General features: G+C 45.0%; 2 protein-coding genes across 4 annotated transcripts in view; one reads left to right on the forward strand and one right to left on the reverse strand.

Moving 5' to 3' along the window:
- The window catches only part of APH1B (aph-1 homolog B, gamma-secretase subunit), a 267,402-nt gene that overhangs the window by 175,838 nt on the left and 68,273 nt on the right, over nt 1-23,291 (reverse strand). The window lies entirely within an intron of this gene.
- Nucleotides 1-23,291, forward strand: part of CA12 (carbonic anhydrase 12) — a 59,122-nt gene that overhangs the window by 24,549 nt on the left and 11,282 nt on the right. For both annotated transcript variants that reach the window (XM_061180219.1, XM_061180218.1), the window contains exons 3-7: nt 14,650-14,829; nt 15,731-15,873; nt 20,977-21,072; nt 21,913-21,976; nt 22,203-22,360. In XM_061180219.1, coding sequence (XP_061036202.1) covers nt 14,650-14,829; nt 15,731-15,873; nt 20,977-21,072; nt 21,913-21,976; nt 22,203-22,360 — 641 coding nt within the window. The remainder of the gene's footprint in view (nt 1-14,649; nt 14,830-15,730; nt 15,874-20,976; nt 21,073-21,912; nt 21,977-22,202; nt 22,361-23,291) is intronic.

Raw genomic sequence — 23,291 nt, forward strand, 5'->3', positions numbered from 1 at the left:
CACATACACAGCCATGTATACGTATACACACACACGTCTACGTACACACACGTCTATGTACACACACACGTCTCCGTACACACCCACGTCTACATATACACACACACGTCTACGTACACACACACACGTATACATATATACACACACGTATACATATACACACACACGCATATATAACTGAATAACTTTGCTGTACACCTGACTCTAACACAACACTGTAAATCAACTATACTTCAATTTTTAAAAAATGATTAAAAATAAAGAAAAAATATTGTCCTAAAAAAAAGACACCTGAAAGAGTAAAATTGTTACATCTCTGTGCCTCAAAATGGGGCCAAAGGAAAGGAAGGAGCGGACTGTGATTCCCAGCTTTTGGGGGGTGGGCGGTACTATCAGCTGCGATAGAGAACCTCGAAGGGGGTGGAGGAGGGTGAGAGAGGAAAGGATGGTAGGTTTGGTTATTTTTCAAATTATTTGTTTGCCCGTCTGCCTCCCCCTCCAGCCACGTCTGATTTCAGGAACCCATGGAGCGTCCAATGGGGGTGGCCAGTAGGCAATGGGTCTGGAGCTCAGGAGGAAACCCCGACAGGGCAGAGGTGGTGCTGAAGCCATGGGAGGGGATAAGATGACCCCAGGGGAGCGTAAGTGAGAGAGAAAGAAAAGAGCCAAGGACAAAACCACAGGGAGAGCTGACATTAAGGGCAGGTAGCTACAGAGAGCTGAGAAGGGGCAGGAGAAATGGGAAGATAACTCAGACAAAGCAGTATCCCCCAGAAACCCAGAGAGGACCGGTTCAGAAATGGGGTGGGGTAGGGGGGGAGGCACCGGGGCCAAGGGCCGCAAGAGAAATGAGGGCTGAAGAGTCTATTTGAATCCAGTGGGATGTGGGCCTGGAAGCCAGAGTCCTGGAGCAGGAAGATCTGGGCAGGAAGTGGAGATGCAGAAGTGGCCGGACGATGTTTGGTTGCAAAGAGTGGGTGAGGAATCAGAGCAGGAGGGAAGGGGAGGTTCTCGTCCTAGTAGACAGATATCAAAGTCCACAAGTAAATAGCTTGTTCAGGGCTGCATTCAACTTAGATATGCAGGATTGCCCCTGACCTGCTGTCTAGTCGCCCCATCCAGTCTCGTCTCCTCACTCACAGCCTCACACGTTTCACAAAGATGAGTGCTGAGAAGGTGGATGGGGCAGCAAGGGAGAGAAGAGCAGCTTTTCGGCAGCAGAGGCAGCTATACCGACGATTAAAAGCACCTGTTACATTTCTCTCTCTCTCTCTCTCTCTCTCTCTGTGCCAGGGAAGAACCGGGTCACTAAGGCAGCCTCTGCTCACATTATTTGCTCTCCCATCAGTTTCCTTTTGCTGCCAGGGAACATTGCTTCATCACCTTGCATGGAACACGCCTTTATTATCAGGCTTATTTGAAGTTTTCTCTCTTCATTTAGAAGCTTGTTACAAATAATAGCCTCATTGGCCCCCAGACCCTCGTCTCCAGGAAACCAGGCTGTATTATCTCCAGCTTCCTTTCGTGCCAGCTCTGTTCAGTTTACTTTCTAAAACCCACACAAGAGGAACATGAATGCTTTATTTCAGTCAACAGCTATTTTATAGCAGAGAATAGCAAGTTAAACACAGTCAAATATTTAAACTACAACAAAAAGCAACCCTATGAAATGAGAAACACGTGTGATACATCCATACAATGGGATACTCTTCAGCCATAAAAAAGGAATGAAGTACTGATACATGCTACATCATGTATGAACCTTGAAAACATTATACTGTGTGAAAGAAGCCAGACACAAATTGTATGATTCCATTTATAAGAAATATCCAGAAGAGACAAACCTATAGAGACAGCAAGTAGATTAGTGGTTGCCAAGGGCTGGGGGGAGGAAGGGAAATGACTGCTTAGTGAGTATGGCGTTTCCTTTGGGATGATGAAAATGTCCAAGAACTAAACAGTGGTGACAGTTGTACAACACTGTGAATACACTAAATGTAATTAATGGTAAATTTATGTTATATATATTCTGCCACAATAAAAAATTACTTTGGAAAAAAGAAACCTTACCTTGACACCAGAGAACAAAAAGCCCTGGCTCCAGCCCCAACGGTGTCGATGTAATGAAGGCTTTCTACCAGCTCTTCTTAACTTCGGCTGCACATTAGAATCACCTGAGCAGCTTCTTAAAGCCTCCTGTATCTGGACACCACCCAAGACCCATTAAACCTGATCTCTGGGGCAGGGGCCAGGGGCAAACCTAGAAGCTCTAGGAAGCTCCAATGTGCAGTTAGGGTTGAGAAATACTGAGCTAGACCAGTGGTCCTCAGAGTGTGGTCCCCAGACCAGCAGCACCAGCATCACCTGGGAATTTGGTTAGAAAGGCATATTCTGGGACTGCACCCCAAACCTTCTGAATTAGAAACCCTGAGAGTGTTTTAACAATCTGTGTTTTAACAAGAAATTTGTGTTTTAACAAGTCCTCCAGGGGATTCTGATACACACCAAAGTCTGACACCAACTGTTCTGAGTCTAGACCAAGTAAGATACAGAGAGTTTTCCTCAACCAATGAGTGTTTACTGAGCATCTACTGTAAGTTTGCTTCTGTGATAGATGTGAAAATACAGAAAGTCACCTCAGGTCTCCTCAAACATCTAGTTGGTTAGATTCTTGGAAAAGAAGTTGTATGTTAAAATGAGCTGAGCTTTTTTATGGCTGAACAGTATTCCATTGTAGGTGTATACCACATTTTATTTATCCCTTCATGTCTTGATGGGCACATGAGTTATTTCCACCTTTCGGCTATTACGAATAATTCTGCTATGAACATTGGTGTACAAGTATCTGTTTGAGTCTCTGCTTTCAATTCCTTTGAGTATATACCTCAAAATTCTACTCTAGGAGTAGAATTGTCAGGTCATATGACAATGCTATGTTTAACTTTTTAAGGAATCACTGAAGTGTTTTCCACAGCGGCTGCACCACCAGGAATGTACGTTTGGGATGATGGAAAAAGTTCTGGAAGGGGCTAGTGATGATGTTTGCACAACAGTGTGACTGTAGTTAACACCACTGAATTCACTTTAAAATGGTTAAAAGTGGTAAATTTTATGTTATGTATATTTTACCACACATACACACACAACATTAAAGACATGAAATGAGCCATGAAAACAGATTTAGAAAAGGAAGTTATGTTCCTAATGGTCAACACTGAATAAAAATGACCTCAAACACCATAATTATGTTTCCATAATTACACATATAACAGTGCATTAAAAAGATGGTGTCTGCAGTTCTTACTATTCAGAGGTGGTCTTTGCCTGAGGATGGAGAAAGAATATTTTTAATATTCTTTTTTTAGGAGGGTAGGGCAGGATGTCGGGTTCTTCTGGGGACTTCGTGTGTTTACATCGACCAAAATTCCTTTGTGAACAAGTCAAACAAGAATAACATGTACTGAGCACTGACAGGTGATGGGCCTGGCTTGGTTTCCCTACTGGGGTTAGGCCGTTACCACCTTAGCAACTTGTCTAACTTATTAGTGGCCTGTTGTTGTTCAGGAACCCTTTGCTGAGCACTTTGATGTGCAGGCTCAGTGGGAAGAGCCAGGGATACAGGAATGAATGGGACGAGCTGAGAGCCCAGTGCGGTGCTTCCCAACCGTCAGTGAACGCTGAGTCACCCACTGGGCTCGTTCAATGACAGATGCGGGGCACCACCCCCAGAGTGTCTGGGTCAGGGTGTCGAGCGGGGAGGGGGGAGGCCCAAGAATCTGCATTTCTAACAGGTTCCTAGGTGATGATGGTGGTGGTGCTTGTCCAGGGACCACGCTTTGAGAACCACTGGTCTACTGGGGTAGGAAAGTATAAAATGTTATTTTGATAAGTGTAGGTGCCTCTAGGAAAGAGAATTGTAAAGGGCTCCACAGGAGCATCGAGGATGCGGAAACACTTGATCCTGCCTTTTGGGGGGTACGAGGGGCAGGGAGAGGGTGTTTCTGGGGGCTGGGATGCAGCTTGGTGTGTCTCAGCATTGCTGCAATAAAAAGGGGAGGGGAGAGCAGGTTCAGAGGAGTCCAAAGAGGTGGGCAGAGCTTTGCCACAACGAACGCGCTCTAAGGCAACAGGACCTAAGAGGGTGCCAGAGATGCAGGAGCAAAAGCAAACAGTTGTCACCATTTATCTTTGGCATCCTGGAAACCTCACCCTCCTCCCTATAAAAGCCTTCCCTCCAGAAAGGACCTGACAAATGCCTGGAAGCCAAAGGGTAAATGACTGCAAAGCCTTTTCTTCTAGCTACACCCATACCTCCCCTCTCCTCTCCATCCCAGCAATATTGGAAGGGGATTACTGGAGAGGGAGGGGCCCTCTAAGTATGGCAAGATGCAGGGGAAGGACTTCGCAAGGTTTAGCAGAGAGCTGAGCTGGCGGCCCCAGTCCTGCAGCTCACCTCTTCTTGCTCCCCAGCCTGCAGTACTGGCCCCACTGCCATGGCTAAACCAGAAAGGATGCCAAAGAGTGGCTTGGGAGGAATTTACCCTTTCCCAGTCTCCTCCCTCTCAAGCCGACCCAAACAAAAATTGAAATAATAAAGAGAAAAGTTTGATATAAAGTATGGCTTAACAGCATCTTTAGAAAACATTCCTATTTTTATTGATCTATAACAGTAAAAACCAAGGAAGCAGAATGGGCCTGCTATGGCAGTCCAGCTTTAAGCTTTGTAAATAATAAGTAACACTGACTCTCCAGCCCTTGCTCTGCCCTGTCTCTGATCCACTTATAATATTAACAAAGAAAAGGCTTCAATGCCAGTTTGGTTCCTTGACCTCTGTTTGTTTATAATAAAATCATAAGACATCACCAGTCAATCATTAACCCACCCCTCTGCTAGCCTCCTCTCCTTTTGGGCAGGATCTTGGGCTTTATGGCCATGCCTCTCCACTTGACTGGCAGGGAAACAGGCAGAGTCAGCACAGTGTGGCTTTGGGCTCAGGGGGCAAGAATCCAGCCAAGGCAGATGCTGTGGGAACCCCATACTACTGACCAGCTGAACCCGCTGGACTTTTATGGGAAGCCATGTATCTTTTAATCAACTTCAGAAGTGAACTGCAGGAGCTGTAAAATATATATAAAACATATTTTACAAATGTGACTTCTGCATCCTAACAACATCCTGAGAATGTGTGGTATTGAGATGGATTTAGAGAGGATACAGAGGCTGCCTTCCCTTCTGAATGGGGTCCTGTGGCTTAGCTGTGTTCTCTATGGCTCCAGCCACAGGACCACGAAGGATGGGTGACCCCCAGAGAGAGCTGGGTCCCAGCCCCCTGAAAGGAGGACCTTTCTAACTGACGGAAGAGTGTACCTGAGCGGGTGCTGAATGACTCCCATGCAGCCTTGTCGTAGGGCAGCACCCAGCCTGGCCAGGGGGAAGCCAGATGAACCCTAGGTTCATTCTGAGTCTTTACATCACACACACATAAAATATACAAGCTCTCTGTTGCAGCAGGGTCTCTGAGTGCTCTGTGCACTCCCTTTGGAATGCCATTCCCCAGGTTTGACTCATGGTGGGCTCAGTCCCATCCTTTAAGTCTCAACTTTAATGGTGCCTCCTCTGAGAAGCCTGCCTGCACAGCCTGGTCCATAGTGGTCCCTCCATTTTTCTCCATCATAGCCCTTGCTTATTTCCTTCATAGCATTGACTGCAGACTGGAATTATTTTACTTATGTATTGGTTTGCTTATCTGTAATTTATTATCAGTCTTTTCCACTGGAATGTAAGTTCCATGAGGACAGAGACCAGATCTGTTGTGTTCTCCATTGTATCTTCAATACTAAATACAGGAGGCACATCTGTTGAAGAAATGAACGAATTAACTTCAAAATTAAATAGCACTCCAAGGAGGGTATTTAGCAATTTTCTCTTTTATTCAACATTTGAATACTCATTTTTAAATTGCAAATATAATCTATTTAATTGTGTATTCAAATTTGATATACAATCTGTGATCATTTTCATATAAATATACATGCCCAAACTGGGGGCATTTTTACTAGAGTCAGATCCCCTTACAAAACAAACCTTGGCGACTGACCTAAAGCTTTTATCATACGAAAATTTTGACTATTGGTTAAAAAAAGGTGTGTCAACATCTAGAATGTGTAAAACCTTGCCACTGTAGTTTTATCCTTTGGGGCAAGTTTTGATCTGACTGCGTCTTGGTAGCCAGTCCAAAGAGACAGGCCCTGGGGATGGTGGCCCAGGATGGGCTGCCCAGGCGTTCATACAGACACTGAGGGCTCTACCCCAAGAGTGTGGCTACCACAAATGTCAGGGGCGCCAGGTAGGTCTGAGGGACAGACTTAGAAAGGCCCAAAAAGGTAAACGTCATAATAGGATAATAATGAATACTTTTTTTTTTTTGTCCAGACTCGTCAGATATAGTCAAGTTACAAACAATATTTATTTTCACTAGAATTTTTGTTATTCTTAAGCACACAGGATGCAGTCAGTGAGAAAGAGTAATCAGAAACAGCAATCAAACTGTACCAGTAATTACATAGTTCTGATCTTCTAAGGAGCCCTATATGCTTTTATTATTACAGTACATGCTGTAACGTATATGTAGTAAATGTATAAATATAAGAAATTACTCAACTCATAAAGTGTTTTACTTACCCCATACCATGTCTGCAAACAGATTATAAAATAATAAAATTATCCTTCATTTACTTGCATGAATTGTTATTTGCCCAAGGCAGTAGTGAGTCTCTACATACATATGTACACAGCAAATACACCCATGTTGGAGAGAAATAAAAGGAGGACCTATAGATTAAAAGAAACTCAAGGGACATATTAACCAGTCATGATACATGGACCTTATTTGGACCCGGATCCAAACAAACTATTTCATAAATATATGAGACTATAGCACAGGGAACTACATTCAATATCTTATAATAACCTACAATAGAAAAGAATATGAAAAAGATATATATATATATATATATATATATATATAACTGAATCACTTTGCTATATACCTGACACATTGTAAATCAACTATACTTCAATTAAAAAATAGGAAAAAAAACCAAAAAAGATTTATGAGACAACTGGGAAAATTTGAATTTGCACTGGATATTTGATGACATTAAGAAATCATTGGGAGACGCAAGAGGGAAGAGATATGGGGATATATGTATATGTATAGCTGATTCACTTTGTTATAAAGCAGAAATTAACACACCATTGTAAAGCAATTATACTCCAATAAAGATGTTAAAAAAGTTTAAATAAAAAAGAAAGAAATCATTGTTAACAGTTTTTAGATGTGAAGATGATATTGTGGTTATTTTTACAGAGTTCATACCTACAGTTATATATAAGCATCCATAGATTTTCTTCAAAGGAATCCAGTGGAGGGGGAACGGATAGGTCGGGGGTATGGATGAAACTAAATTAGTCATGGAGAGATGGGTACACGGGGCCATGCTACTATGCTCTTTACTGTTGTACCTGCTTTGAAATTGTATTAAATTTTAAAACAAGACATAAGGTGTAGTAAGAAAATAGCCAAATATAGGTTCACTTTAAAAATCACATTGACTCTTTTAGGCTCACGGGTGTACTTGGGCTGCGTGCATCTCAGAATGTGAGAAACTGAGACTGTCTGTCATCCCACGGCCCATCCTCTTCTCTGATCACCTCTGCAGGCCTGCTGAGTTCTAGGATTTCTGACTGGGTTTTTACTCTATGGGCTTCCTTTCCAGGAAGGCTTCGGTGTTCTGGTCTGATCCATTCAGCAAACACTTACTGAGTGCCTCCTTCAGCCCAGAGGTAATTTCTACCTCTGCTGGCTGGGTCCACCCCTCCCCCACTGTCTTCTAGGGGCCACACTCCATGAATCAGCCCTTCCTTCTCCTGGAACCATCCTTCCTTCTCTATTCCCCTTTCCTTCTGCGTGGAAGTGTGCTCAAGTCTCTTCATTAAAAAATAAAAAATGCTTCTCATCACCCTCATCTTCCTATAAACACCACACACCCCCACACACACACACCCTTCTCCCATCCCTTTATGGCTAGATTTCTGAAATGAGCTTAAGAAACCCTCCAAATCAATTCATTAAGTGTCTAGGAAATGCCACTATATGCTCAGACACGGGGGAGGGACGTGACAGAGTTCTAGGCTTCCAAAGGTCTTCAAAACTTATAGACAGAGTTCTAGTCTGGAACAGGTTTAGAGTAACAGTCACAGGTGAGATGGCTAAATGACAATTCAAGGCACTGTACCATTGTAGGAAGCCGGGTAATCTGGCCTAGGAGTTCAAGGCAGGAAGAAAGTGCTGGAGTAGCTTGCCCAGGACTTGAGCTGGATTTTGGAGATGGACAAGATTTGGAAAAGTAGAGAGGAAAGAAGGCAGCATTTTAAGCAGATTTTTAGCATAAGAACATTTGTGAAGGTTGGTCTGAGGATGGGGGAGCTGGCCTGACCATGGGGGCGAACTGGGGTGGGTGTGAGGGCTTTTGGAAGGCCTTGAGAGGCCGAAGCTGTGAAAGATGGCTGTGGTTCTGCTTTGTTTTATTGGGGGTGGGGGCAGGGCAGGGCGTGCTATGGAGAAAGGGAGCAGACGGACGGGTGGTACCACAGGAGCAGGGCTACACCTGGTTCTGGCTGCAACAGGAAAGGCTGGGGCGGGGACCCCGCGTGGAGCCTCTGCAGTGTGACCTGGTAAGGGCCTAACCAGGGTGGTGGAGGTGGCGGTGGTGACAGTGGAAACTTGGGACCCCATGACCCACCCGGAGGGCAAAGGTTGGGCTGAGCCAGCCTGGCTCTGAGATTTTGAGCCTTGGAAGAGTGGGGCCAGTTGTCGTCTGACAAGGCTTAGCGCCATCAAATTGAGATCTAGGCCGTAACACATCAACCAGCTTCACTATGTCGACCTTCTCCGAATCCTGAATTTTACAAACAACCATTAAAAAGATATGAAAACAACAAGGTCCTACTGTAAAGCACAGGGAACTATATTCAATATCCTGCGATAAACCATAACAGAAAAGAATATGAAAAAGAATGTATAGATATATGTATAACTGAATCACTTTGCTGTACAGCAGAAATTAATGCAACATTGTAAATCAACTATACTTCAATAAATGTTTTTTTTAACTCTGAAATTCCTATTTTATTTTATTTTATTTTACTTTATTTTTTAACATCTTTATTGGAGTATAATTGCTTTACAATGGTGTGTTAGTTTCTGCTTTATAACAAAGTGAATCAGTTATACATATACATATGTCCCCATATCTCTTCTCTCTTGCATCTCCCTCCCTCCCACCCTCCCTCTCCCACCCCTCTAGGTGGTCACAAAGCACCGAGCTGATCTCCCTGTGCTATGTGGCTGCTTACCACTATCTATCTATTTTACGTTTGGTAGTGTATATATGTCCATGCCACTCTCTCACTTTGTCCCAGCTTACCCTTCCCCCTCCCCGTATCCTCAAGTCCATTCTGTAGTAGGTCTGCATTTTTATTCCCATCTTGCCCCTAGGTTCTTCTGACCATTTTTTTTTCTTTTTTTAGATTCCATAAATATGTGTTAGCATACGGTATTTGTTTTTCTCTTTCTGACTTACTTCACTCTGTATGACAGACTCTAGGTCCATCCACCTCACTACAAATAACTCAATTTCGTTCCTTTTTATGGCTGAGTAATATTCCATTGTATATATGTGCCACATCTTCTTTAGCCATTCATCTGTCGATGGACACTTAGGTTGCTTCCATGTCCTGGCTATTGTAAATAGAGCTGCAATGAACATTTTGGTACATGACTCTTTTTGAATTATGGTTTTCTCAGGGTATATGCCCAGTAGTGGGATTGCTGGGTCGTATGGTAGTTCTATTTTTAGTTTTTTAAGGAACCTCCATACTGTTCTCCATAGTGGCTGTATCAATTTACATTCCCACCAACAGTGCAAGAGGGTTCCCTTTTCTCCACACCCTCTCCAGCATTTATTGTTTGTAAAAAGAAATGTTTTAAAAAGATATGTGATAATTGGAAAATTCTGAATTCTGACTGGATTTAATAATATTAAGGAATTGTTAACTTTTTAAGTGTGGTAATGGTATTGTGCTTTCGTTCTAAGAGCCCTTATGTTTTAGAGACATACTGAAATATGCACAGATGAAATACATTTGGATTTGTTTCAAAATTATCCAGGGATAGGGGAGAGCGGGTGTGGTAGAGATGAAGGCGGATAGGCTGTGGATTGTTAGTTGTTGAAGCTCGGGGATGTGGGGTTCATTTTGCTCCTCTCTCTACGGTTGCAAGCATTTGACATTTTCCCTGAAAGAAATCCTGGTCCTTGGGTAATGCAAGTCTTGTACTCTGGGCCTCAATAATGCCCAGCTGGAAAGCATGAGAGGCATTTTGAGCCATGCCACGTTAATCTCTTGTTACAATTCAAAACAGAAATTTGGTCCACTTCTGTTTTGCCTCAAACAGAAAAATTCATGAACTGGAAAGAAATAATGCCTTGATTTTAGTTGGAAAAACAAACTGGGAGATACACATGATCTCCTTTATCATGATCATGGGAGGAATCTAATCCACGGAAGAGGCAAAGTCACAACCCGAGAGAAAAGTCACATTTTGACGGTAGCTGGAAATAAATGCTTCTTTTGGAAGAGTCAGTCCCAGGAGAGGTTTTCTGGCAGCAGAGCGCTTGGCATGAGTGTGAAAGCTGAGAACAAGCTGAAAAATTACAGCCTGGGCCGCAGCTGCCAGCGAAAGAAAGGGCAGTGTTAGAGCAGCAATGAGTCACACGTTGCTCACACAGAGGCTGCAGGGCAGAAGGGAGCCTGCTGCCTACGTGTCTGATACTGGGTGTTCTGGTGCCCAGCCACATGGCACCTCTCTCTCTCACTCACAAGCCACAGAGATCAGAGGCTGCTCTGACAATGTCTCTAGCCATGTAAGAAGGGGACACAGCCATCACACGCTGGCGGAGGGTCCCGTGAACTGCAATGAAACCCCATACTCAGCAGATCGTCTCCCAGGCTACCGGCCAGCAACCGGATTTCTTTTTCAATCAGTGGCCCCAAAGAGAACAAAACCTCATGCAGGTACACTAGAAAGCTAGGAAGGTAAATTTTGAACCTGAGCAAGTAACATCATTTTTCTTTACTTTTTATAGGAAAAAGAAAATTATGTGGGGGAATAGAGAGAAACTAGGAGGTTTAATATAGGTGCATGCTTCCCTTGAGAGGAACAAGCACAAAATTAGCAGGAGAATCCAGCTCAGTAAACATGTAAGGGCCTGCTCTATGCCAGGCATTGTGGACAAGGCAGGGGTGAATGAGACATGGTCCTTGCCTTCAAGGAGATCATGGGAGAAGGAGGATACGAGCATGCACGAAATCTCCTGGATAAATAATGAAATAGAAGGCACGGGGGTCCTGTGACCCAGGCAAGGTAACTCTGTTACTAAGCCAAAGTCTGTCTTTGGGCAAGTCACTTCATCTCAGTTTTTCGTCTACAGAATGGGGCAATTCTTGCCTTGTTGACCCCATAGAGTTGTAGAGGTGTAAGGACCAAAACTACTACCATCATCATCATCGTCATCACCATCATCATAATGAGGAGGAGGAGGAGGAGGAGGAGGAATAGAAAAGGCTTCCTAGATCCTGCTGCCCAAAGGGCCTGTGATGGGCACTCAGGACGAGTGCTCCCAGTGGTCAGCAGCCCAAACCGGCAGCACTGCCCACTCTCCCGCCAGCCCCAGGAGCAGCAGCGCCCTGTGCCCTCGTTCCCACAGCTGCTTCCCACTGGGCACCTCGTCGCATGCCCAGGAGCTGCCTTTGGATGAGCAATTCTCTCCAACCCGTTCCAACCGGCCTGATACAGAGGTGAAGGTGCTTAGTCCTAGTGATCTTAATAAATCTCAGAGCTTGAGAGTCAGAAGGGACCTTCCAGAACATAGTGTCCACCCCTCCCATTTGTACAAAGGGCAAAGGAGACTAAGGCAGGGAATGTGACCGGCTTGAGGTCACTCACGGAGGTGGAGGCGGGGGACAGCTGGTGCCGGAATCTGGTACTCTGGAGTCTCCGGGTCCAATACAGCTGCTTCTCTTTCCTAGGAAGGTTTTGCCACCACTGACTCTGTTGCCTTTTATATCCTTAGGCTTTTCTGCTCCCAAATACCTAATTTGGCCAACTTCCAAGAAAGTATTTAGGGCAAAAGAAAAATTCCTCCTCATAACCTTTCCCCAAGCTCTCTGTTCTTTGGGGGTCTTTCATTCTTTGGGGAAGATGTTTACTCAGTGCCTGCTATGCATGTGATCCTAAGCACGACATGGGTTCACAGAGATGAAATGGGATGGCCCAGTCCCCTCTTCATGAAACCTTCAGGGGAGCTCTGGCTCTGGGAAAAGAAAGTTCTTCTTACTCAGTTCCCTTTAGCTATGTGTTCAAGGGGAGATCTCTTTGCCACGCCTCTTCACTTCCTGAGTTTTTCCATTCATGCCTGTCTGGCAGCTTCTGCCACCCTGGCTGTGGGCCCAGATGCTGTTGTGAGCAGAGAAAAGGCTGGCAGCCTCACTCCGGAAGGGTTGCCACCTGGGAGCTGCGCTGCTTCCTGACCCTCATGGTTGGCATGATACCTCTTGACTGCTTCATCTCTGAACCCTGTGGTCTCTAAGGAATTCGGTTTTGCCCTCAGCTGAGTAACTGCCCTAATCCAGTCTGCCCCCTGGAGTGACCGCCTTGGTGTCCTCCAGCCTGCCTCTCCGCCAGTCACCATCTTGGTGTAGTTTAGTTGCCTTGAGTCCAGGGCTTTGAGGCCGTGGAAAGAAAAACAATACAGTTCAGTGGAAACTCTTGACATGTGAGAGTTGGGAAAACTGGTGTCCAGTGAGGGGTTGGGCTGGAGAGTCTGAAATCCCTTCCAGCTCCAACATTTCTGAAAAGGTATACCCGAAGGTTGACAGCCTGAAATATTAGAGGGTTCGCCTGTGTGTATCCAGACCTAGGACCAACTCCTCATAGCATTTCAAATGAATGTGGGCACCAAGTTTTGCTTCTGACTCTCCCTACTCTCAGGTGAGGTCCCCTAGTTAGAGAACAAGGTGTAGGGGATGGGGATTCTGTGAGGCCGGTGTACACACACGCATTCCTGTGAAATGGTGCTGTGGTCTATGGCAAGGGTGCCCAGAAGACGTGGTGTTCCTTCCCCTTCTGCTCTAGGTGACACCCTTCCGTGTGCTGAAATACTGATGAATGAACTCCAGGTGGCAAACCTTGGTTCCCAACTCCTAGAGAGCCCACAGGGCACCATGGTTCTACTCTAACGAGCTGTGACCTGCCAATTATTTGCTTTTCTGGAGAAACCTCAGCTTGAAAATCCACTTAATTACCATGGGAGATAATTTTTAAACACAGCCTTACATCCTTGAAAGACTTTTCCCTGTGGGAGTAAGAAAGTGTACCTGAACATGGGATTGGATTGTTTATTTTCATTTCCAGGGGAAGGACTATTACCTGGTAGTTAGCAAGAAGCCTGAGCCCTGGAGGGTTTATTTGATAAGTCTGCTCCTCCTCACTGCTAGTTTGTCAATTATATTGTAATAATTAGTTTGTAATATTGTCATACTTTTCCCCAGCGTAAACACTGCATTTAGCTCCGTGATTCCGGGCTTATAATTACTTGATATTTTCCAAGCTTCCCTATCAGGTTGGGGGTTTTTACTTGCTCTAGATGTGGGTATTCAATGTCCTCAAGGGTTTCCTATCAGGAAGATCATACCTGTAAATCACCAACCTCAAAGACCTACCTGGAGTTGGAGACAGACTCCAATTTTTCCAACGTGGGACATCCCAGTGGATTAAATAAATTCTTCCCCACTAGGAGAGGGAAGGGTGGAGGGGCAATATAGGGGTAGGGGAGTAAGAGGTACAAACTATTAGGTATAAAATAAGCTACAAGGATATATTGTACAACATGGGGAATATATTCCACATTTTAAAATAACTCTATGTGGAGTATAACCTTTAAAAATTGTGAATCACTATATTGTACACCTGTAACATATAATATTGTACAGCAACTATATTTCAATTTTTAAAAAGTACCAAAGGAAAGAGAGCCATAGGTTTTAAACTGAACTTGAACAACAACAACAAAATGTCCTTAGCTTCTAAAAACACAAAAAAATTATAAAATTAAAAAAAAAATTCTTCCCCACTAGAATGTAAGCTTGGGCAGCCCCAAGACCCAGAGCAATTCCTGCTCATAGTAGGTGTTCAATACACAGATGCTAAATTGCTGAGAGTCACAAGGTCTTCATGTGGAATGGATGTGCATCGGGTCGAAATATGAACAATGGACAGAAGAATGCAGAGTCCCTGCCATGGGACTGCTCTGGTCCCTCTTTCCCCACATCACTTCAAAAGCAAATGGTCTGGAGGCATTTGCATGACCTGAGTCTATAGGCTGGGGTCTCTGGGCCTTAAGAGTATACCTCTGGGGATTAAGAAAAGAATAGAAAAGGAGTAATTGTATTGCACACAGAATTAGAAGGTGAGGAAAAAACTTTAGTGGAAAACGGATCAAGTCATGGACCTGAATCTCTCCTTCCAGGTCCCGAAGGGGAGAAGAGCTGGTCCAAGAGCTACCCATCATGTGGGGGCCTGATGCAGTCCCCAATAGACCTGCACAATGACATCCTCCAGTACAACGCCAGCCTTGTGCCCCTCGGCTTCCAAGGCTACAGTGAGTCTGCCGACCAGCAATTTGTCCTGACCAACAATGGCCATTCAGGTGAGGGAGCGACCTCCAAGACCTGAAGGGGTGTCTGAGCTTTCCTCAGCCCCCTGGCCTCTTCTGTCTGCCGGGGCAGGAGGTAGGGTGGGTTCTACTGAGGCACCCAGGAAGGAGGTCAAAGGGGAGCCTTGAGGGATGCTTGGACCACTCTCTCCAGGGGATGCTGCAGGTCCTGGGCTCGGGTGGTTCTGCCGGGGTGGTACCTCTCAGAAGCGGCACATCTCTTGGGATGGGAGAGGGGACAGGCCTGAGCCCCTTGGCCTATTGGATATGGTGCGGGAGTGAATTCTGGGGCACCATGAACAACTCAAGGGGCCACGCAGTTTACTGGGGGGCTTGCCCAGTCTTTGGAGTCAGACCAACCCGAATTTGAATCGTGGCTTGACTACTTATGAGTCATGAGACTCTGGATAAGAATTTTAAACTCCTTGAGGTTTCATCTGGAAAATGGGCATATTGATGGGTACTGTAAAGACTAGAGATTATGTATGTTAATATCCAGAATAGAGAGGTGCTTAATAAACAGCGATTATTATTGTTGTTGTTGTTATATAATTCTACAGCTTGGCAGATACTTCATGACAGGTTCTATCTTCATAGCCAAGTGTGTAATACATGGATATATAAACAAACGTTCATCCATCGGTCTCAATTAGCTCCTGCCATCATTTTCCAAGGGGAACCAAGAAGGTGCTTGTGCCACTGGAATAGCTTTAGTGAAAGGGGGACATTCTCAGAGAAAGAGCCCAGGTTTCTGACCTACAGGCTGCATCTCTCTGGTCCCCACCTCACTGTATCCACCCGCCCCTGTCTGGGCCCCGGGCAGGTGATGCCTACCTGCTCGCAGGCAGCACTCAGCTGGCCAGGGCTCTGAAGACTGCCCCTCCTTTCCCTGCAGTGAAGCTGAAACTGCCCGAGGACATGCACATCCAGGGCCTTGGGGCCCGCTACAATGCCTCGCAGCTGCACCTGCACTGGGGAGACCAGAATGAACCTCACGGCTCGGAGCACACTGTCGGTGGGAAGCACTTTGCTGCCGAGGTGAGTGGGGCGGCCCGGCTGGCAGAGGATTCCCGGCGGTGGGTGGTCTGGCACCCTTCCACTTGGCTGGTGTGCAGATAAGATCAGAGCATAGCGGGTGAGGTGGAGGGTGCCGTCCCGCTCTACACACCCACCCCAGCCCTGCTGACAGCACAGGGAGGTATAGCCACTCCGGCCACGCTGCAGCTCATCTGTGGTGTCCCGCTTCCCTTCCTCTCCTGAACTTGCTGAGTTTGTTTCCATGTCTTTTTTTTTTTTAAACATCTTTATTGAAGTATAATTGCTTTACAATGGTGTGCTAGCTTCTGCTTCACAACAAAGTGAATCAGTTACACATATACATATGTTGCCATGTTTCCATGTCTTTTACTGAGTGATGCTGCTCAGAAGGCAGTGAGTGCTCCCAGGGGGGCACAGTGGGACACACATGCCCCTGTTCTAGACATCGCCCTTCTGTTTGCACAGATTAAGATCCCACCAGCTTGTGTGGCTGATCCATCCCACTGCCAAATCATACTAGGCGAAATGCTCCCCCAACTTTTCAGTTTTCTTCATATGCCATGCTGCTTGCATAAGTTTTTCCCATCCCATCTTTCCTTTCCCTGGGCATGGGTTGTGCTTGGAGCTTGGGGACCCGGGTCCAGGGTCACTCTTCTATTTGGCCACAAATCAAGGGATGACTGGCATTATAACGCGTAGGGCATTGTGGCAATCAGAGACTCACTGAGGATAGCTTGGGCGTCATCACAGTGTTGTGTTACGTTGCTCTGAGGTGCTACCCCAAATACCAAAGAAAACAGGAAGAGGAGCAGAGCTTTTTTCCTGCACTACAAGTGTTCAGTGGAGGCTGGGGGAGGTGCTCCATTTCAGAGCTCCCGTGGGATTGCACTTGGGGGTGTGGTTCTGAATGTTTAAAGGGCAGTAAATACATAGGGATAAACGCTACTGATCAGCTAATGGAGCCCATGGTAAACAATGACATGACCATTCTCCTCTGTTCTTAAATGCCAAACTGCTTAATGTCTTAGGCTAATTAGAGGTCGAGTTACGAGAGGTGGGGGAGCTATAATTCTGGCCCAATGGATGGCCCTACTGGAGGTGCACATATTTCAGACCAGGCCCCTCTCTGAACCTCCAGGACTGCAATTTCTTTCAGCCTAACTGCAATAAGGAGGCTTCTATTTTCCCACAGGGAGTAAAGGAGTTAGGGTGTAGGCTGAGAGGGTTTGGGCATTTAAAAATAGTTATTGTATTTTCTGCTATTAAGCCACATCATCAGACCAAGAGCCTGGTGAAGATGGACCATAAATGTCAATAATAGAGAAAAAACATCAAGGTGACCCTAAAGTGGCAGATTCTCTATGGAGGGTCCTTGAAAGTGTAGCAGTTCTTCTGGCTTGAGTCTATATAAGAAGACTCTCTTAATCCTCTCAGCAGGGAATTCCCTTCTGTTTGTATTAGTCTTCACCTCCTCTTGATTTCATCTGAACAACTGAGAAAAGTGCTAAAACAGAACACAAGCTCAAAGGTCAGCTGTAAAAAGAAATAAGGATCGGGACTTCCCTGGTGGCACAGTGGTTAAGAATCTGCCTGCCAATGCAGGGGACACCGGTTTGATCCCTGGTCTGAGAAGATCCCATATGCCGCGGAGCAGCTAAGCCCGTGAGCCACAACTACTGAGCCCGTGTGTCACAACTAGTGAAGCCCACACGCCTAGAGCCCGTGTTCCGCAACAAGAGAAGCCACCGCAATGAGAAGCCCGCACACCTCAACAAAGAGTAGCCCCCGCTCGCTGCAACTAGAGAAAGCCTGTGAGCAGCAATGAAGACCCAATGCAGCCAAAAATAGACAATAAATAAATAAATAAATAAATAAAAAGAAATAAGGATCTAGGACCTTCAGGGTTTTAGCCACATAGAGTTCTGCACTATTTCCCAAAGCAATGCCAGGACAAGATGGTGTGGGGCAGTGTGGAGGCTACATCCTTTGGGGGGGAAAGATGGTAAAGTAGGAGCCCCTAAGAAATCCTTAATAGAGGACCATTAAAAAGAAGAAATAATTTGATATAATTTTCTTTTAATTAGAAAGGGCCAATTGAAAAGTGGGGAACATTGAGCTGTATTCATTAACCTATGCTTGAATTCTATTTATAATCACATAAGACGGGAAAAGAGATTAACGAAGAAAAAGAAGAGAGGTAAAATCTCAGTGTGTCATAGTCTCAAGAGGCAAAGAATCAACTAAAATACATGTGATCATATATAATATAGTTTTTTGGAGGACAGGTGATACCACCTTTAGGATTAAACATCAGGTTAAACAAAGTAGGAGGATGAGACTCCTGCATGTCTAAGGGGCTTTATCAGAATGAAGTCATGTCTATAAGCTCTTAATGTCCAGAAGGAGAATGTAGAATAGACATAATATATTTAAACTACCCAAAAATTACAGGAATTTTTCTGTGAAGAATGATAAAGATTTCCAACAACATGCTTTATTGTTTAAAGCTTTAATACCTGAAGAAAATATAACATTGATCATATAAAAATCAATCCAACGCATGACATAAGGGAGTTTGTGATACAAATATTACCTTAAATATGAGGTATTCAAAGGTGATGGGAAAAAAACAGATATGTTCTTAGGAGCCTTGAGTGAATCAGTGTGAGAAGGAGTTATTTAGGAGTAAGTGAAGATGTGAAGATGCCCAGATAGGGGTTCAACCAAGGAAAGTGTGTTAGGTATCTATTGCTACATAACAAATTACCCTAAAAATTAGCAGTTTAAGACAACAAACATTTATTATCTTGCAGTTTCTGTGGGTAAAAAACTTGGGAGCAACTTAGGGGACTGGCTCTGGTTTAGAGTCTCTCATGAGACTGCAGTCATGGTATTGGCTGGGCTACAGTCATCTGAAAGCTTGACTGGGGCTGAAGGATCTGCTTCCAAAATGGCTCATATCGTGGACAAGTTGATGCTGGCTATTGGCAGGAGGCCTCAGTCCCTTACTGCGTGGACCTGTTCATAGAGTTGCTTGGGTGCCCTTATGACATGACAGCTGGCTTTCTCCACAGTGAGTGATCCAAGTGTGAGCAAGGCGAAAGCCACAATGCCTTTTATGATGTGGTCTCAGAAGTCATATGTTATCACTTCCACCTTACATGATTTATTAGAAGCAAGACATTTAGTCAATGCCACACCTGAGGGGAGAGGAATTAGGCTCTACTTTCTGAAGAACGAGTCAAAGAATTTGTGGATATATTTCAACACATCACATAAGGCAAGAGAGAATAGACAAAGACCAGAGCAGGCTTGCTGGTAGACCTAAGACAAACTTCATTTCCTGTATAAAGTTGATGACAAGCAATACAAACTATTCCCCTTTTGCCAACTGCCAAGAGGTCCAGCTATAACCCTTTAGAACGGGCTAGAGCAGCCTCTGGCAGGAAACGAGGGATTATCTGAGATTTTTAGGAACACTTTCACTCTACAAATATCTATCCACCTGTTTCCTGAAGGCTGGAATTGTTTTAATATTGAGGCAAAAGCCACACCTGGAGAGAAGAGACAACAAAGAAAATGACAATTGAAATAAACACCAATGCAGCTGAAAATGGACATGTTTACTAACCAATTGGTGGGGAGTCTCAGATCACAGACTTAACCTTGTCATGTAGGGGGAGGATGACAGATTCCAAGAGAATTAGGAGAAAGGACTGTGAAATAAAATGGAGTCACTTACATCAAGGGGTTTTAAAATGGAGCTGGGAGGCCATTAAGGAGGTGAACCTTATGCATGTCCTCACCAGCGGGAACCAGGAACTTCTGAACTGGGCCAAACCACAAATACTCCAAGGACTCTGCAAGAACACCTGAAACTTGTCACATTAACGAACTTTTCCCTCCCTCTAGTAACAGCCTTAGTATTCAACCATGTTTAGCCAAGACTAGCTTCTGCCTCCAACTTGAAAATTACAAAATTCTTTGTAATGCAAACCTCCCTTCTTTGCCTTTAAAAGCCCCTTTTACTCCCTAGCAGGACACTGTTTGGGAAGCTACCCAAATCTGTGTGCCCCAAATCGCATTCTTTGATCCAAATAAACATTTTTTTTGCTTGATTAAGAAAAAAAAATCAAGTTAAACATTGTCAGAGCTTGTCATAACAATGTCTTAATGCTTACCTAGACTGTTTTTTTAAAATTTTTTTAAGACTTTTTTTTTTTTTTTTAGAGCATTTTAGGTTCACAGCAAAATGCAGAGGAAGATACAGAGATTTCCCATATACCCTTTGCCCTCACACGTGCATAGCCTCCCTCATTATCAACATCACTCATCAGAGTTTACCTAGACCTTTTAAACCCAAGATTTCTCAAAAACTTCTCTTTTCCTCACTTTAATAATGATAAGTAATTTCTGCTTTGAAAAAAAATGAGTTTAGAATGGTATTTTGGAGTCTACATTCATGGAGTAGCATTTTTGTTTCACGGTCTCTTAAAATATAGTTGATAAAACCTTTATAAAAGTCATGTTGTGATTGTCTCCACCTGAGAGATAAATGCATGTCCTGCTCTGGGTACAAGTATGATTAAGTTACAGTTGGAGGTTTACTGCCCCGGCCCCCAGATCAAATGCAGAGTGGCCGGGCTGAGGCTGCGCAAGCCGCATGTGACCATTTTGCCCCAGGCTCCAGAATAAGTAGGAAAAATCAGAAGGGAGAAGTGCTCCAAAGTATCCAAGCTTTTTCACTGCTAGTATAAAAACCAATTTGTTCATTCATTCATTGTTCGTTCATTCATTCAATTGTTCGTTCATTCATTCAATATCTATTGTGTACCTAGTACTTTTCAAGCACCATGTCAGACACTGGGATACCATGAGTGAATAAGATGGACACACTGGCCTGGTGGAGTTTGCAGTCTAAAGGACTGAGAGAAAAGGGAACACTGGGGTGGCCAAGAGGCAAGGGTCTGAGAGGCCGAATCTAGCTGGGGATGGGGATGGTCTGTCCCTCCCATTGGATTCCAGTCTCCTGCAAAAGTGAAAGCTTCCCATGGGTCCCTATCCCCTGATGGATAGCAACTCATCTCCCCTCTCCCACTGCAGCTGCATATGGTCTATTATAACTCGGACCTGTACCCCAGTGCCAGCATCGCCAAAGACAAGCCAGAAGGCCTCGCGGTCCTAGCTGTTCTCATAGAGGTAAGAGATGTTGAGAGGCATTTTACGTGAAATTTGAAGTCAGGATGACATCAGACTTGGCATGTGGTTCCATGCACACCTGTCTGGTCCGTTTCGGCTGTGTCTTGACTCTAAAACAGGGGGTATTTCCCCATAGGGTTCCTGCTCTCTTGGCCTGGAGGCAGCACTTTCTGTGGCTGGACAGCAGAAATGGGCATGTCCTAGGTGACACTGGAAAAATGAGTCCTAGTCCCCAGCCCTATTGCATAATCAAGGAATTGCCAAGTTGGATAGGACCTGTCGTGGGTGGGGGAATCATTCACTGCTGCCCCATCAGATGCCTGATACAATTTCCAGTATCCAAGCTCCATCCTTTATAAGAACCCCAGCATAAGTTCTTTCCTTAATCCCAGAAAATGGGAACATCTCCTGATTTGCTTGCATTTTTCCCCCTAAGGAGACAGCACGTATGTCGTTTCTCAACATGCTTACTTGCCTGATTTGGCTTGCATGAACTCAAACTCCCTTAAGTTCTGGTTAGAGAACATGCTATTTGTGGCCTTCAAGCTCACAGCCAGATAATCAGGAGCACAAGCTATACCTATTGCTCTGGGACACCCCAGCCCCAGTGCCTTGAGCTGGAAATAGGATGTCCTGAGATGCAAGAGGGCAGGACCATTCCGCCAACCCCCTAACAGCCTAGTGATGCATCATAACTGTCCTAGTAAAGTGGATCCTTTGGGGAGGATCTCAGCAGTGGTGATTACACACCCTCAGCAGAGCCCTTCCGTTCACAATTGTCAAGCCGAGCTCAGCCTATTGAATTCTGTCCCTGTTCAACCTGCCCTATCTCTATTGCAGATGGGCTCCTTCAATCCATCATATGACAAGATCTTCAATCACCTTAAAGATGTAAAGTACAAAGGTGAGAGGTCCTTGGATGCTTATTCACCCTCTGTTGGAGAAGAGTGTATTCACCCTTGTGTGATCTGAAGAAGAACACATGCAGGGGGCCGGGTACTGTCTGTGACCAAGTCCTAGGATCAAATGGCTCAGAATGGAGCTAGTTCACCTTCCTAGTCTGTCATATGCTCAGCTGCACCTCTGCCTTGGGGAGCAAGGTGACATCATCCCCCAACATGTCTCTCCAGGCCAAGAAGTGTCCATTCCGGGTTTCAGCATTGAAGAGCTGCTGCCGAAGAGGCCTGAGGAGTACTACCGCTACCGAGGGTCCCTGACCACACCTCCTTGCTACCCGACCGTGCTCTGGACGGTTTTCCGGAACCCTGTGCAAATTTCCCAGCAGCAGGTAACTGTCGTGCTCTTCCTTGTCAGAGAGCACGTGGCACCTCGGACCCTACCACCACCCATATCATAATCAACGACTTGATTTCCTCACTTAAGAGTTTCATGGGCAGCTATTCAAAACCTCTCCAAATATCACAGGGGCTTGGAAGCACTTCAGAAATTACAGGCTGAGCTTCAAAAGTGGAGCTATCAAGTCAAGTGGGGAAAATGAATCTGTCTCCACAGTTCTTTAAATAAGAGCTGTTAAGCTGCGTTTCCTAATATATCCCTCAGTGGATAGTGTCTACCTCCCAGGCAGGAAAGAGCATGGCTCCTTTACAGGGACAGAATAAAGATAGGATCAGGTTAGACTGTTTAACAAGCCCGGGGGGATGGGGATTACAGCAATGAGGAAGTGAGGATCTCTGCCCTCAAGAAGCTCACAGTCTAGTGTAAAACTGGGGGACAGAGTCCTTAGGAATCATCTCTAACCCTCTCATTTCTTAGGTGATGAAAGCAAGGGTTAGAGTTGAGGAAACTTGGGGATCACCAGCTGGTTAGTGACAGAGCTAAGACCCAAAGGTAGAGCTGAGTTCCAGGTCACTGTCGGTGTCTCTACTCTGCAGCTGAATTTCATCAGGAGGAAGCATGGCTGCCCAGGAGACGGGGCCAGGGGGCCGCTGCACACTGGCTCATGGCCCCCACCCGCTTCATGAGCCAGCACAGCTCCCACTGCTGTTCCTTCCTTTCTACTATGAGCTACTGATCTGAGTAGCCTCGATAAATGGCAGCAAGTAAGCTGACAGGAATAAAGACAGGATGAATCAAGAGATAAAATGATCAGAAAGGCAGTAATATGTCCTAACCCAGAAACTGCCTTGGAAACAGTTATATGATCTATGTGGGTGTATGAAAATACCATGGAACTAGAAGTCAGATGACCTGTGAGACTC

Source organism: Eubalaena glacialis, chromosome 2 (assembly GCF_028564815.1).
Source record: "Eubalaena glacialis isolate mEubGla1 chromosome 2, mEubGla1.1.hap2.+ XY, whole genome shotgun sequence".
Classification (NCBI taxonomy): Eukaryota; Metazoa; Chordata; class Mammalia; order Artiodactyla; family Balaenidae; genus Eubalaena; species Eubalaena glacialis.